The sequence below is a fragment of the Urocitellus parryii genome, chromosome 8, assembly GCF_045843805.1.
Source record: "Urocitellus parryii isolate mUroPar1 chromosome 8, mUroPar1.hap1, whole genome shotgun sequence".
Classification (NCBI taxonomy): Eukaryota; Metazoa; Chordata; class Mammalia; order Rodentia; family Sciuridae; genus Urocitellus; species Urocitellus parryii.
Window position 1 is genome coordinate 110,882,845 of NC_135538.1, and position 16,588 is coordinate 110,899,432.

General features: G+C 45.4%; 1 protein-coding gene across 3 annotated transcripts in view; it reads left to right on the plus strand.

The window, feature by feature from the left end:
• Positions 1-16,588, plus strand: part of Mocs1 (molybdenum cofactor synthesis 1) — a 28,618-nt gene that overhangs the window by 2,112 nt on the left and 9,918 nt on the right. For all 3 annotated transcript variants that reach the window (XM_026383641.2, XM_026383642.2, XM_026383643.2), the window contains exons 2-3: positions 3,862-3,988; positions 5,958-6,125. In XM_026383641.2, the coding sequence (XP_026239426.2) occupies positions 3,862-3,988; positions 5,958-6,125 (295 nt within the window). The remainder of the gene's footprint in view (positions 1-3,861; positions 3,989-5,957; positions 6,126-16,588) is intronic.

Sequence of the window (16,588 nt, forward strand, 5' to 3'; positions counted from 1 at the left end):
ATATACCGGATGAGCTCATCCACAGAGCTTTCCAGTTGATAAGAGCAGGGGTGGGGGCATCTGAAACCCCTGTCCCACCTTCCCTTTCAGTGGAGTCCCTTTCCCCACCCTTCACAGGGATCTGTTTTGGAAGAGCCAGAATGAAAAGTCACTGGGCATTGTTTGTGTCCGGATGTGGCCATGAGAGGGAGAAGTAAGTGGGAATTGGCTGTGAAGACAGTGGAAGGGGGAAGTTCTTGTCTGGGTCTGAAGACAGGTTGAACAGCTTCCACATGGTGGTGTCTGGGTAAGTGGAGACCTGCCACAGTGATTGGGGTGGCCCACACAACCTTCTCTGCAGGATTTAGTGCAGCCCAGGTTTACCCCTCTTTCTTCTGAGGCTCCAGGTACTTTGTGTCCTCTTACTGAATAGATTAATTTTGAGGAATCCCTGGTAATACATCATCCCAATAGCAGGTAAATTGGGACCATTGATAAGAGAAAAAGAACACATGCCAAACTCATTTTAGTAACCCTGCTGTTCTGTCTAGATTCTAGAGCTATTGGGCAGCTGGCCTTTACCTTTCCAGTCAAATGCCCTTAAGGGTGAGGTTCTTCCCTTAACTGCCTTGGTAATACCCTTTCCCACCTCCTGTACCCCAGTGAGTATAGGATAGATAAGAGATAAGCAGTAGCATATGGAAGGCTGCCCAGAGCCTGGTTAGTAGCACTAGTATCAGTGGTCTTAGAGGAACTTAGACCCCCTGTGTCCTTCTTTGGGTGATGTGGTGGCAGATCTGAAAGTCAGTCGCAAGCCATGTGCCATTAGTAGAGTTGGACACATACATCCGATGTAGGAGTTAAGAAAGTGACAGTGATTACTTATGTGTCAGGAACTCCTCCAACTGAATAGAATAATAGGATTAAGAGTAGAATAATAAGATTATTATCTACACTTTCTACAGGAAGAAACTTAAAAGTTCAGAGAACTCAGGACACCTGCTCAATAGCAAGTTGAGGTTTATAATCCAGGTTTACCTATTTCACGAATCATGACTGCCACCCTCAAACTAGAATGGCACCTGATCTTGGTGTCACTACACCCATGGTGAACCTTGGCTGCATTCTCACCTAATTGAGTGAGAATCTTTGGGGTGGGGCTCTGTCCTTCTAGAAGCTCTTCAGGTGACTTTGATGTGCAGCCAAGGTTGAGAACCTTGTATTAGGTTAAGCTGTATTTATAGCAGAGACCAGCCCAGAGCGAGTGTAAGTGGATTTCCCATACGCCACCTTTCTCATTCCATTAGATAGGCCTTGACATGACAGTTCAACACTTGGTACCAACGTACTTTGCTCCATGCTGGAGATATGAAATCTTGTGAGAGGGCTTCCTGCAGGGGAGGCTGCCTGCTCCAGGTTGGGGCCCTGGGAATGTGGACAGCCTGGAGCTTTCTGCTTCCTTGACATGCCCCAGCCAGTCCTGAGTGAGTGAGGCCCTTGTCCGCCCGGTAATCCCCTCTGAATCCTGGATGACTTTGGTGTGGATATTTTTTTTCCCTCCAGAAGATTTAAGGAAAGAGGAAAAGAGTGAGAGAAGGCAAGTAGGACCTGCAGTGTGGGAGGAGAGGCAGGATGGAGGGCCTGAGAGCACTCCCCACCGCTCCCTGCTCCTCCAGTTCTCTGGTTTCTGCCAAGTCATGCTCCATGGTCCTCTCACCTGCTCGATTCCCAGGTTTATTTTGGCTCCTTCTTCACCTAGCCACTCCCCACCTTATGTTAGAGTAAGCAGAACATCTTGGCAGGTGAGGAGGTAGAGAGCCTGTGTGATTAACATGATTACATTGCAAATAGCTGTTGAGGGGAAAGGGTTGCAGCTCTGCCATAAACCTGGGTCCCTCTGATACCACCGGTTATTGATGACGAGTTCTGCTCCCTCACATGTGGAAGTTTGAATATTAGAGAAGCACGCCAAGGCAAGCATATAAAGCAGGGTTCATTTAAAAAGGGTAACATAGACTTCTCCCAGGAGGGAGGGGGGGCCATAGCTGATATCCTGGTATCCCAAGAAGTCAGGTGTCCTGCCTTTTTTATATGTCCTAGGCTTCCTTGGTTCTCCTGCTCTCTTATTTCTGTTCTTCTTGCCTAGTGACTAGGCCCAGGAGATGCTCGGTGGGATGGTGGGATATCCAAAAGGTGAGAAGTAGATGGATTGGGGCGGTGGGGGTCAATTCCTGGGACAGGTTACCTTAGCAACAGGTTGAAGCAGGGGCAGGTTATCTTGATATAGTAGAGGAAGGGCTCTGAAGGCATTTCAGTCCCTCAGGGGGCAGTTTCCAACTTCTTGAACTTAAATTGGCCTCTTTGATCTGACCTGACTTGATTTACCTATCTATACTGACTGCCTCTTTTAATTCTGGCTTCACCTCCTTGTCTCATCTCCTGGACTCTAATGGCCAGTGGGATTTTAGATGATAGTGCAGCCCCTGACTTTTCTAAGGGAAGTGACTTAGAATCACAGCAGCCTGCAGTTTAGAGAAGTGAAAGTTGCTTGTTCCCTATAGGACTGTGAGCAGGGTTTCTCCAAGGAGAAACCCTTGGAGGGGTAGATAGTAGTGAGGAAAGTTTATGGACCCAGAAAAAGCATGATTCCACCTACCCACTCTCATGCTCATGCCCCTTCTATCTTTGATTCAGTTAATGACTCCTAAACCTGGCTCACTTTAGAATCTCCTGGAAAGATCACAAACATCTGGATTCAGGTGGAATCCAGTGGAACTTTTTTCTTGCCCTCCCCAAATGATTTTAATGTATAGCCAGGGCTGAGGTGATTTATCAGTTTCTTCCTCCTAGGTATATGCACACAGCTACCCTGGACTTATAGAAGGCCAGAGGCCATCCGCTCTTAAATGGCAAGATCATGATGATCCTGGATATTAAGTTACCAGCTTCTTTACTTCTAGCAAGACAACCTTGACCTATAACCTTGTTCTTATTTGACAGTGGGAAACCAGACCTGGAGAAGTCAAGAAACTTTTTATATCTGGTCACTTCTGGCCCAGAAATCAAGGTTCTTGCACCCAGCCCAGAGCCCTGTCCATAGACCTCACAGACAGGAGCCAGGGTTGTTATTCTTTGTCCTAAAGGTTGGTCATTGTCCTACCTACCTTAGACTGTAATTAGAAGAAAGAGCATAAACTTAGAATGAGAAGTCCTCAATTTGAATCCTGATTCTGCCAGTGTGTTCTTGGACTCCATCCTCGCCTTGGTTATAATGACCCCTTATGGGTGGGTGTGGGAATTGGACAGAGAACATTCTTTGGGAACTTTAAAATTGGTAAGTGTTACCACCAGGAGCAGTGATCTCACTGCTGTTTGGATTGTCATTCTCTGGGCTCTGGAAAGGGGAGAGGGCTGAGCAGGAGACAAATCAGACTAGCTGCTGAACAAGCAGGGTTGGCTCCCTTTCTCTCCCCAGAACTGGTTTGGGCCTTGCTTGGAGCCTGCAGCAATCTCCTCTCTGTAGGCCCCACACAATAGGTGCTAATCCTTCCTTCTGGCACTAGGTAGAACAAAGAATAAGGACTGAAAGAATCCCTACCCACCCTTGACTCCACCTTCTGCCCAACTAGAATTCCCCATCCTCAGCCAAGTGTCTAGGAGAAGGGTCCTTCCCTCCTTCCTGTTTCCTAGTCTCTCAATTAGAGGGACAATTCCAATTCCCCTGAAGTTGCAGGGCCCAGATAAATAGTTTAGAAGTGCTATCCACATGTAAGAGGTGGGGGAGGGGCTGTTCACCTTGGTCCCTTCACCCCAGGTGGGTCTCCTCCTGCCTCCCTTATCCTGGAAGTCTGCCCCATGATTCCCCCTGCCCTGTCCTTGCAGGACCTGTCCAGGAAGAGGCCATTCCTGAAGGAGCACGTGGCCCCTTTCTCCACCTTCCTCACAGACAACTTCGGCCGGCAACACAACTACCTGCGGATCTCCCTCACTGAGAAGTGCAACCTCCGATGTGAGTCTCCATCCTGAGCCCGCTCTGGACTCACTCTGGGCTGTTGTCCCTTTGCTGAAGTGGCTTCTGAAATCTCCCCATGACCAGAAAGCCACTTTGGTCCTCTGATGTTGGTCTTCCAACTTCCTCACCTGCCAAATGCCAAGTGCCAATGTCTCGGCTTGGCACAGAATCACGAGCCACCACACAGCTTTGTAGATTCAAACAGCAATTCTTTATTCCCGATCTCACACCAGCCTCCACACACGTTCAGGGGAAATCTCCATCTGCCCGCACAATTCACCTACTCCACGAGGCTATTTCCAAATCCCATTTGAGTCTCACGAGAACTCAACGGGAACAAGCAGCAGGAACACCCTAATCCCAGCAGCAATAATCTTCAACCTCAACTTCCCTAAAACCCATATTCTTCAACCGGGAAACGCCTTAAACCGGGAACACCCTAAACCCAAGGACCGGGATACTTCCTCAAACCTGCAGGATACTTCCTCAAACCTGGATCCACCCTCGATCACCTTGAGCAGGGTCATCTTACTAAAGCATACATGCAATGTCCCATCGAATGTCCTCTAAGCAGCATGGGGTACACTGGCAAGGAGATTTTGATGCGTCATACCTACTTGGTAATGGCCCTCAGCACTCATCCACCTGCCTTGCTGGCCAAGCCAGGCAGGCTTTGAGGGCCTAGAGAGGTCAAGGCTGAGTTTCAGGATTCTGGAAGGTCAGCCCTACTGAGATTATATTTGAGAATAGTAATGTGATTGGGTCCTGGACCTCTCAGTCTTCAGTCCTCCTTCCTCCTGTTTCCCTTCCATTTCTAAAAGTCCAGGACATGGCCAGGGTCGGGGTAGTTTACATTATAAATAGGTGATATATATATAGCAGCGCCTGAGGTCAACACTGCCAGCCACGAGATGTCCCAATCCTGTGACTGGTCACCCCAAACCATGCTGACACACAGAGCATTCATAATTTCCTGCAGGGAGCATTCTGGGCGAGTGACCCCTGCTACAGGGACTTCCAGAGTTGAGTCTTTCTTTCCCTCCTCCCTTCTTTCTTTGTCCCTTACTCCTTCTTCTTTTGTCCCTTACTACTTCTTCTCCCTTTCTCTTCTCTCCTCCCCTTCTTTCCTTCCCTCCCTCCTACTCTACCTCATAATAAGAAATATATTTGCTTCATGGGTCAGTAAACACACACACACACACACACACACACACACACACACACACACACATTTGGTAAATGTTTAACCAAACATACTACATGTGCTGCATTCTTATATTTTTTAACCTATTCTTCCCAGTCTCTGGAGTCCACATCTGGACCCAACATGCTGCTTGACTTTGTGATAACATCTTGACCCAACCCTTAAGAAAGCTGCTCTCTAGGAAGTGGTGGCAGGAAATGGTGCCCCCTGTTTACCCCTTCTGTTACCTCACCCTGGACAAGGAGCACCTCAGTTTTCCAGCCTGTGAAGTGAGACTCATAACCTGTAATAGATAGGGTGGATTTGAGGGCACTTGTGTCTACAGAGGACAGTGGCTTTCACCAGACCAGAGAGGAATACTCTCATTCATGACATGCCCAAAGAGAAGTGACTGCCACAACTAGGTAGGGGAGGAGAGCGAATAACACCAGCAGAAGTGGGTCCAGGGCCTTAACCCTTCTAGGCAGACCCTACCCCAGGCTGAGGGACCAGCGTTCCAGTGCCTCCAGCCAGTTGATTTGGTTAAACCCTTACTTTCAGCTCCCCACAGAGGGATGGTCAGGCCAGGTTGCAGGGGCCAGTAAGATGAGAAGAGGGAGGCAGGGATTTATAGGACTTCTGACTTGGTGAGATCGCTCCCCATTGTCTAGACAGGGTTTAGGGGAACTGTTGACCTAATGGGAAGCTGGGGAGCAGGGACATCCTGGGCCTGCCTGCCGGCCATATCTATTTCCTACCACCTCATCCCCTTCCTTCCCTCAGGCCAATACTGCATGCCTGAAGAGGGTGTCCCCTTAACCCCCAAGGCTGACCTGCTGACTACAGAGGAGATCCTGACCCTTGCCCGGCTTTTTGTGAAAGAAGGTGTTGATAAGATCCGGCTCACAGGTGGAGAGCCTCTCATCCGACCAGATGTGGTGGACATTGTGGGTGAGTTGGACAAATGTCATCACCATCTTGCATCTCCTGCCTCCTCCAGCTGAACTCAGGTGTTAACCTTAATATTGGCAGTTGTCATTCATTTGGACATTTGGACATTATGTTCACTTGGTCCTAAAAGGAGTGCTATTTATTATTCCTTTTTTGATGAGAAAAGGAGTCATGGAGAGATTCAGCTTGTCCAGGGTCACAAAGCTGCTCAATCCAAATCCCAGTGGCTTGCTGTCATATTGAGACCAAGGTCCTCCCCAGTCGGCCCACATGACTGATGTCTATGACCTCTTGTCTGCCTCTCTGCCACCTCCCTCCTCTCTAGACACACAGCCAGATTTTCATGCTCGCTGTTCCCTTCCAGGGGAGCTTGGGGCTCACTGCTTGACCTCCTTTAGGTCTCTGCTCAAATTTCAGCTCCTCAGCAAAGCTTTCCTTGACCATTCTGTCTAAAGTGCATCCCACCCATACACCCAGTCACTCCTCCTCCCAGAAATTGGCAAGAGGCAGCCCAGGGGCCAAATTTGGTTCACCACATGTTTTTTATATGACTTACAAACTGGGAATGCTTTTTATATTTCTAAATGGTGGTGGTGGGGAATCAAAAGAATAACAGTTTAACAGTTTCTACCACATGAAATTCATATGAAATCCTAAGTTTGTCCATTAACAGTTTTATAGGAACATAGCCATGCCCAATTATTTCCATATTGCAACTACTCAATTCTGCAAAAGCAGCCATGGGCAATAAAGACTGTGTTGCAAAACTGGCCAGACAGGCTGAAAATGTCTATTATTTGGATTTTCTCAGAAAACAGTATGGCAATCCCTGCTCTTTCCCTCTTACTCTAGTTTAATTTTCTTTGTAACATTTATTTCATCCTGGATTATTTGTCCGCATATTTGTTTTTTTTTTTTTTTCAGTGGTCTAGCTCTTCCTTTACCATGGACACTCAGGTTGCAGGGCAGGGTTTGTTCCCATCTCCTAATCTGGGCCTGAGGTGTACTTTGGTGCTCACTGTTGAACGAATGAAGGAAGGGTAGGTCAAAGCCCATTCTCTGGAGTAAGACATCCTTCTGTTTGAATCTCAGCTATGACTCTTACTGACATATATCTTTAGGCAACTTTTAAGATTCATCCTAAGCCTTGGGGCCTTGAGGGTACAATCTTACAGGGTTGACCTGAGGAGGGAGTGAGAAGGAGTGACCAGCACTCAGCTGGTGTTCTACAGGCCTCTCACTTTGTGCTGCTTCGAAGCCCCAAGGACAGGCAGAGAGAGACCTTCGTTCATGTTGTTATAAATAATGGAATCAAAGGAAAATAAGGCTCCATGTTTTGGGTGCTGCCTCCTTCCCAGCTGCTCTGGATGGGATCTCAGCACTGCCTCATTCACAGGTTCGGTAGATGTTCTGGCGAGAACCTCCTCACAGGCCTGGTGCCCTGTGAGAGCTTGAAGACGTGGGAGCCGAGCTGCAGGCCTTGCTGCAGGCCTCGCTGCTACGCAGCCCACCGCAGGAGGCAGCTGCTGGAGTGGCTTGCTGGCCTTGTGCTGAGGCTGACCTAGCGAAGGCCAGGTGCTGTGGGAGTACCAAGGAGGAGCCCAGGGCCAGGGCCCTCTGAAAACCTTCAGTCCCCACAGGTCACTCAACCTGGGCTCCTGCTAGCATTCCCGTGCAGCTGCAGGTCCTCAGAACTGAAAGACTTCCTCGATTCCAGGAAAGGGCTGTACCCGCTGCTGGTTGCCAAGTCCAGCCCCCTCATTTAGGCCACTTCCTTGGCCCCCTGCCATGGCGTGGGGTGGGTTCCACCTTCAAACCCGGTGCTCCATGCCAGGCCTGAGGAGGAGCCAAGGGAGGGAGGATGACTGGCTGGTCAGCATGGCGTGGGGACTCTGAGCTGTCCATGGAAGGCGGCCATCAGCTTGCACAGTGAGAAGAGCAGGAGCCAGGGAGCTTGGTAGCCCTAGTTCCCAGTTCCGCCACGCCTTGCTCCCATGAATTTCTTCATGTTCTTCCCCTTCCCTTCCTCAGCCTCCTCATCAACTTTAAGGACCTTTCCCTTTCCTGCTGTGATGTGCTGACAGGCACCCACGGACAGGTTAGGACAAGGACCTGCCTACTGTGACCTGCTCCTGAGGATTTCCCTCCTCCCCACCTCCTCCCTCCCCCAGTGCTTCAAAGAATGCAGCTGCCCTGCTTTGACCTCCTGTGGAGCGCTTTCTGTCCTCCCCTGGCCCCTCTGGTCTTCCCTAGAGGGGCTTCCTCACAGCAAAACATCCTTAAGGGCAGGGCAGGTAGGTGCTCCTGGGGAGTGAGGACCGGGGCTGGGGTAGGAAGTAGAAGCCCAGCCTGTGGAAGGATGTTCATTAACATACATTTGTCCCCACCCTCCCAGGTGGCAAAGTGGAAGGATGATGGCAGCTCACAGGTTTCAGTGGAGCTTGAGGCCTGTTCACTCCAGCCCTGCCCAAGCTCCCACCACCTGAGTGCTGCGGGGCTCTCCCCACCCTTGGGTCTGCACCACGCAGCTCTCTGGCACCCTCTGTCTGCCATCCCTGTGACACTCACAGCCACCCTCTTCCCCCAGCCCTTCTCCACTCTACCTCTGCACATATTCTTCTGCCCCTTCCTTTCAGTTCAGGTGGGTGTGAAGTCCTGTCGTCCACTAGAACTGTCTTAGATGATGGGAAGGTCTTCGTGGTCTGCTATGGTAGCCACTAGGCATAGTAGCTCTTAAGCATTTAACATGTGACTAATGTTGCTGTGAAACTTGTTTTTTTACCCTCTTTGTATGAACAGCCTCAGGACTAGCAGCTGCCATGTTGGAGAGTGAAAGTTAGGGACTCCCCAAAAGAAACAAGGGAGAGGAAACCAGGAATGCACATGCCTGATGGTATTGAGGGGTTTGCACAAGCCTTGTACGTGTGGTGACTTCAGAATGGCTTGTCACTGTCAGTGCTGCAGTCTCCACTTTTTCTTCTCTCTCCCCTTCTGTCTTTGTCTTCCCTTTATTCTTTCCTCCCCCCCCTCACTCCTTCTCTCTTGCTCATAGAGAAGAGACAGATCTCACGCCTTAAAGCCCAGGAGAGCCTACTGCAGTGGGCAGCCACTGACAGACTTTGAGAAGTGTGATGTGTTTTCTTTTATTTTTGATGGAGTCCACTTGTGTAGAAATCTATTAAATAAACTCCTTGGTTCTTGAGGTATTTTCATCACTGGTCTATATGTGACTTGATTTCCTTTACTCTCATTTGTCTTAATAATGTTATCAGTTCCTAAGGAAACACTCTCTGACCAGTCTTTTTTCTTAAGAGTAAGAACATTGGTAACAACTTCTAACCACCTTTGTGGACTTCCTGATTCTGTCCCCTTTCCCCCACTACCACCTGAGGTAAACACTGATAAACTGTGTTTATCTTTCCCTTGGTTTTACAAAATCAGATGTAGTGTTTTTGAACTTCATAAATGTGCTGTACGTAAACATACAGCATTTCAGGACTACAGTTTTGATGTCAGTGAAATTCATACATGGTATCCAGAGTCATCCTTTCCCTGTTCTCTGTGAGCTACTGTTCTATTATATGACTATGCTGTATGTTTTAGTGAGCATTTGAGTTGGTTACCGTTTTTGGGGTTTGTAAATAGTGCTGTTTTGAACACTGTTATTCTCACATTTCCTGTATGGTTTCTCTAGGAGCAGAATTGCTGGCTCATAGAAAATGTGAATATTTGACTTTGGAAAACAACTTGGCATTGCTTTATGAAGTAGTTGTCCCTCTGTATTCTCGCCAACAATACAGATTCTGCTCAGCAGCCTCTTTAACGCTTGTGGTACTATTCTTGATTTTTGCCAGTTAAATGTGTAAAATCATGTTTCATTGTGTTCTCGATTTATATTCTCATGTTAGGAATGAGGTCCAGTATCTCTTTACATGTTAACTAGCCATGTGTAATTCTGTGTAATACCTGATCATGTTTTTTCACATTTTTCTACTTGGTTATTTCACATTGATTTGGTAAAGGTTATTTGTATATATTGCAAATATCTTCTCTCAGTTTGCAAAAATAAGCTCTACTTTGAATAATGATACTTTTGAACAGTAGTAATTAAGCGTTTTCTTATTAATTAACATCTAACCCAAGGTCAAATGAACTGTTCTTTTTCTGCTTAAAAAAATTAAAGTTTTGCATTAAAATTCCTTGTTCATCTATGGATGATTTTTAGGAATCCAATTTAATATTTTTCCATACAGATGGCCACTTTTTCTAGGTCCTTGTATTGCACAGTCCCCATTTCCTCCCATAAATTTGTCATATAGGTATTGATCTGTTTCATGTTGTACTCTGTTCTATTTATTGCTCAGTTTTTGTCTTCATGCCAGTATTGCACTATCTTAATCATTCTAGCTTCAGAATATATCCATTATCGAGTAGGGCAATTCCTTTTTATTTTTCAACAGTGCTTTAGCTGTGTTAAACTGATCCTAAAATTTAAATGGACAAAGCTTATCAAGTAACATGGACAAACCTCCTGGGGTCTTAATTACATTGAATTGGGAAGAATTAACATCAGTTTTGCTCATAGCCCCTAGAGCTATCTTCCTCCTTTGCCCTGCTCTTTGCTCAAGAATCACATTGTGTAGGGTCCCTTGTCTTTTGGCCCCTTCTCCTATTCTCTGCTGGGTTTTCCCCTGTATCTTTGGCCCTAGGCATGGTAATGGATCCCTGGTGACGCTAGTCCGAGTACCATACTGTGCGTTGTTGGGTCCTTGCATCCTGCTGATACCTTTATAAGCAGCTTTCATCATAGTCTAATTTAACCATCTGACATGGACGCAATTTTATGCTGGGATCCTGACAGGGTCATTAAAAAAAAAAAAAAAAAAAAAAAAAAACCCAAACCTGATTTTTTTTTTTCCTGGTACATTTCTTTGTTACCCAACTCTTCCATCGATCGTTTAGTATGGCTGTTTAATTTCTTTTAATTTTCCTATGCTAACAACTGTATAATCTGTAACTAAAAGCTGCGTCTTTTCTTTTTGATCCAGTATGCCTTTAATTTTCTTGTTCTATCACCATATCCAGGACCTCAGGTGTGCAGTGTTGGATAATTAGTGGTGATAAGAGAATGTTAGCTACAAGTCACTACTTCTTCACAATCTGTTGAGGCTTTTTTTATGACCTAATTTGGAAGTTTCCATGGATGTTTTGAGCATACTTGAGAAAACTGTTCTCTGATTGTTGCATATAGAATTCTATATATTCATCCATTGGGTTATAAAATTGGTGATTCTAGTGTTCAGCCCTTTGTGTTGTCATGATCTTTACTGGGTTTGTGTCTTCTTGACCTGTAAATTATAAATGAATAAGTTTGTTAATTTCTCCCAGGGATTCTGTTGCTTTTTATGTTTGTTTATTTAAAATATTTTTTTAGTTATACATGGGCACAATAACTTTATTTTGCTTACTTATTTTTACATGGTGCTGAGGATTGAACCCAGTGCCTTACATGTACGAGGCAAGCGCTCTACCACTGAGCCACAACCCCAGCCCCTCTGTTGCTTTTTAGTTTATACATTTGAAGCAACTTCACTAGGTACATACATGTTTAGAGGTGTGGTGTCTTTTTGGTAAATTGAACCTTTTGCCATTATGTACTAACTGAATTTTTCTCTTTAATGATACCTTAGTCGTAATATATGAGTTTTATTTTACCAAAGTTGTATCAGCTTTTATTATGTCTGCTATATCTTTTTTCATCTTTTTACTTCAAATTTTTTAGCGTTCTTGTACTTTGTTTGTATTTCAAGTGTAGTTCAGTTGCAGAGCACTACAGAGTAGGTGAGACCCTGGGTTCAGTAACCGGCACCCTCACACACACAAAAAAAATACCACCCAGTCGTCTTTTATAGTCAATGTCACATGAGAGAGGTCTCATGTCATTTTGGTCCTTGGTCCTTTAAGGTGTTCCATTCTTTTACTTTGAAAGTTATTAATAATCTTTTTTAAAAAATCTGTTTTCCTTGAATTTTACTGTAGTATTTAGTAGACTACCTTGAATAAGATTTTCCTCAATTGTTCTGTTGGTATTCAATAAAATTTCACTTTTTAAAATTCATTTTAAGGAGGACAGTTTGTTTTGGCTCATGTTTTCAGGGGTTCAGTTCATGGTGGTCCACGGTGACACAGACCTTCCTAGTGGAAGGGCATGCGGGAGAAGCACTGCTCCATTGTTCATGGTGGCCACAAAGCAGAGAGAAAAGGGGAAGGGGCTGTGGGGAAATTTCACCCTTGAACACTGTTATTCTCACATTTCCTATACGATTTCTCTAGGAGCAAAATTGCTGGCTCATAGAACATATGAATATTTTACTTTGGAAAACAACTTGGTATTGCTTTATGAAGTAGTTGTCCCTCTGTACTCTCTTCCAGCCATGTCCCACCTGCCTGCAGTTCCCACCCAGTTGGTCCATTCAAATTAGGATGGACTGATTAGGTAATAGTTCTCACAGTCCAGCCATTTCACCTCTGAACATTGCTGCATATCTAGACTGTTAACATTCTGCCCTGAGCCACCAAGCGCTCATTTTCTTCTTACAGTTCAAGTGCATTTAGTTTATCCCAGAGCCTTAACAGCTCCAGCATTGCCCAAAAGTCTAAGTCCAGAGTCTCATCTGAGACTCAAAGTAAACTCTTGTAAAAACCAAAAGCAAGATACACAGATCCATTATAAAATGGCAAGAGTAGACATTCTCATTCCAAAATGAAGAAATAGTGGCAGAGAAAGAAGGGATGGGTGAGGGCTGGGGTTATGGCTCAGTGGTAGAGCGCTCATCTAGCACATGCGAGGCCCTGAGTTTGATCCTCAGCACCACATAAAAATAAATAAATAAAATAAAGATTTTGTGTCCAACTACAACTGAAAAGTAAATATTAAAAAAAAAAAGGAATGGAACCAAAAGAAAACACAAACCCAGCTAGGCAAACAGTTCCCATAGCACCTTGTACAGCAACATTTTGCTTTTTTTTTTTCCCTAAACCTTTTTTTTTAATATTTATTTATTTATTAGGTGTAGATGGACATAACACAATGCCTTTATTTTTATGTGGTGCTGAGGATCGAACCCGGGTCCCGCCCGTGCTAGGCAAGCGCTCTACCGCTGAGCCACAATCCCAGCCCAACATTTTGCTTTTAATCCTAAAATGTTTGTCATAAGCTTGGGGAAATTTTCTCCATTATTTCTTCATGTATATCCTTCTCTCCATTAACTCTTCCCCCTAAAAAACTCTGCTGAGTGTTGCTCCTCCTACCCGTGGCCTTCATCCTAAGTTATATTTTGATTTCTTCCTTTCCTTCTCATTTCCTGAGGGCTGCCTAGCCCTGTCTTCGAGATCACTTGATTTCTCTGTGTCCATGATTCTGTCATCTGCATTCTTTATATCACAATTATGTTTTTATTTAATATTTTGTCTTATTCCTTTTTACACTTTTAGGATCTTCTTTATTTCATATTAATATTATTTATCTTGGAGCTCACCAGATCTCTCCTTCACGGAACTTGCAATGAGAGGGCGTGCTGCGGCACTGTGCAGGTGGCCCTCCTGTGGGTCTTTGCCTTGAAGTCCTCAGTGAGAAGTAGAGTTGGGAGGAGACGGTCACCCCTAATTTTAATCCACAGTCCCCTAGCCTTTGGAGGGGGAGCATGGGGGGAGTGAACATAGGGGATGGTCAGTCCCCACCTACTGTCCCCATCTCCTCTCCCAGTAGGACTTGGCAGGTTCCTCAGTTCACCTCCCGTGGGCTCCCAAACTGGTTCTCTTGAGCATTTGCTGACCCCTTCTTCAGTAAGGGGACAGCAGTGATTGTGTCAAGGTGGCAGTGGAGGAGCAAGAAAGGGGCTCACAATGCCTTGCTTTCCTTTCTCTGCTCAAGTTCCCTGCCAGTGGCCCCAGCTGTGCCCTCCCACCACCAGACACCAGTTCAGAGCAGCTTTCATCTTCCTGTGAGTTTCTCAAGATTTTTTTTTTTACATTTCTCCAGGATGGATTGGTGGAGGGATCCAATGAGCACTGCTAATTTTCCTTGTTGGCAGAGCCAGAGTGAAGTTCCTCTCTGCTTTTTCACACAGCCGCTATTTTTAAACTCTTATGTTCTTTTAATATATGTGTATTTAAGATGAGCAAAAAGAATATTGCCACTTCCCATGTGTGTGACCACTGTCAACATTTTGTTTTGTGTCCTGCCTGCGTTTGCTTTATTATGTGTTGCTCTGCAGTTTGTCATAAGCTTGTCGATGGCTATAGTTCACGGCCGCGATTATTTCCTTAAGTTAAATTCATAGAAGTGAAATTCCAGGTCAAAGCCTTTTAAAGTTCCATACTCTAACTTCTCCCCAGGATTTTTTCCCCTACACCATGAGCATGTGCATTCCTATGCAATCCTATCAAAATAGATAATTAACTTGGTAATCTTTTTGCCTTTTTCTCAGTCCAGCTTTTCTAGGATGCAATACTTCTGGTGTCTGCTCTCATGGGAAACTAGGCTGGTTCTCCACCAGGAGCCATCCATTCCCTAGTTTGATGGAAGCACCTGTCTCAGGATGGAAAGACCTAGTCAGTGTTACTATCCAGTAGCACAAAGTCAACTACAAACCAAGGGGTGTGTGTGTGTGTGTGTGTGTGTGTTCTGACATTATTAAAGAAAAATTATTCATAGAAAAAAATAGATGTAGGTAAATTTTTTTAAAAAAATCACCTATAATCCTTCTATAATCACAAAGATAATTGTTGTGAACATGTTGACAGTGTCAGTTTTATATTACTTCAGTGAAATACCTGAGGCAACTAATTTTTAAAGAGAAAATATTTATTTCACTCATACTTCTGGAGGTTCAAGTTCGAGATCCAGTGGGTTTTTGTCTCTGGTGAGGACAGTGGATGGCAGTGGCTGGAGCTTGTGAGAGAGGAGTGGTCACAGCCCTCTGCGTGTTGAACCAGGATCAGAGATAAGATGAGCAGAGTCCCAAAGTCCCTTCCTGAGGACACACCCTCAGTGACCTAATGACCTCCCCTAAGGCCCTGCCCTTCCTAACAGTGCGACTCTGGGGACCAAGCTTTTAATCTGTGGGTCTTTGAGAGACATTCAGCATCCAAACTACAGCACACGGTTGGTTTATATTTTCTATGGACATTAATTGGATTTGAATGTGAGCAGGTGGGTGTGCAGTGCTAGGGATTGAACCCAGATCCTTGTGCATCTGAGGCAAGCATGCTACCAACTGAGCTATATCCTTAGCACCAGGTGGGGTTTTTTTGTTTGTTTGGGTTGTGGTTTTTTTGGTCTTTTGTTTCGTGTGTAGTTCTTCAGGAATTCATTTTGCTCAGTTTTGCACCTTGCTCATTTTCCATGTGTACGTTTTGCTTCCTGTCACGTTTTCTCTTTCTGTAGCTATAGTCAGCCCTCTGTATCAGTTTCTGCATGCACAGAACCAACCAACCATGGATCAGAGTTATTCAGTGAAAAACACTAAGCTGTTGCTGACATGTACTAGGTCCTTCGACCTACCTCGTTTTCACCTGTATTAAACATGAGCAGACTTGACTTGTCGTTATTCTCTAACCTCTGCAGTATAACCTGTTTACATAGTTCTTAGGTTGTATTAGATATGATAAGGAACCTAGAGATACGGGAGGATGTGCAGTGGTTAGATGAACATTCTCTGCCCTCTTATAAAAGGGACTGGAGCGTCTGTGGGTTTTGATTTGCAAGGGGACCCGCAGCACTCCAGGGGTTTCCCTGTGGGCTGCTGTAGTGTCCACCTTGTTGCTGTAGCCCTGCTTCCACTCCCTTCCCCTGCTCTCAGGGAGGGAATGAGGCCAGCTTGCCCAGCTTATCCAGATATGATTCCCCAGCCAGGCAACTTCCTGACCTGCCTTGAGATCCCTCTGCTTCTTGTACACAGACCACCAAGCTTGGCACATACTGGTCACTTGTACCTTTTTACAGAATCCTCTTCAGTGCCTTTGGGCTGTGGTCATCTCTCCATCTGATTCCATCCACTTTCTATCTTCTAGCCTTTCTTTGTCACTCTAGGCCATCGATGAAATTTTTCTCACCTTCCAGGGAAGCTATGAATTTCTGATCCTTATTCCCAGGGAGTTGTGGGGTGGGGGTGTCAAACAGTACTTAATTTGAACTCAAGTTTTGTTTTTGTTAGACAGAGTCACACAGGCCCTGTGTTGTTGGTTGTTGGGAACACAGTCCTAGATTCAAGGACACATGGACCTGAATCTCAGCTGTTCTTAGAAGCTGCGTGACTTTGAACAAAATTTTTTGGACCCCCCAACTAGGTCCCACATCTTAAAGCTTTCACTTCTTTCCAATAGCACCACCTTAGGAACCAAGCCTCTGGCAAGTGGGACTTCGGGCAAATTCCAAACCTGAGCCCATAGCATCAACTAAA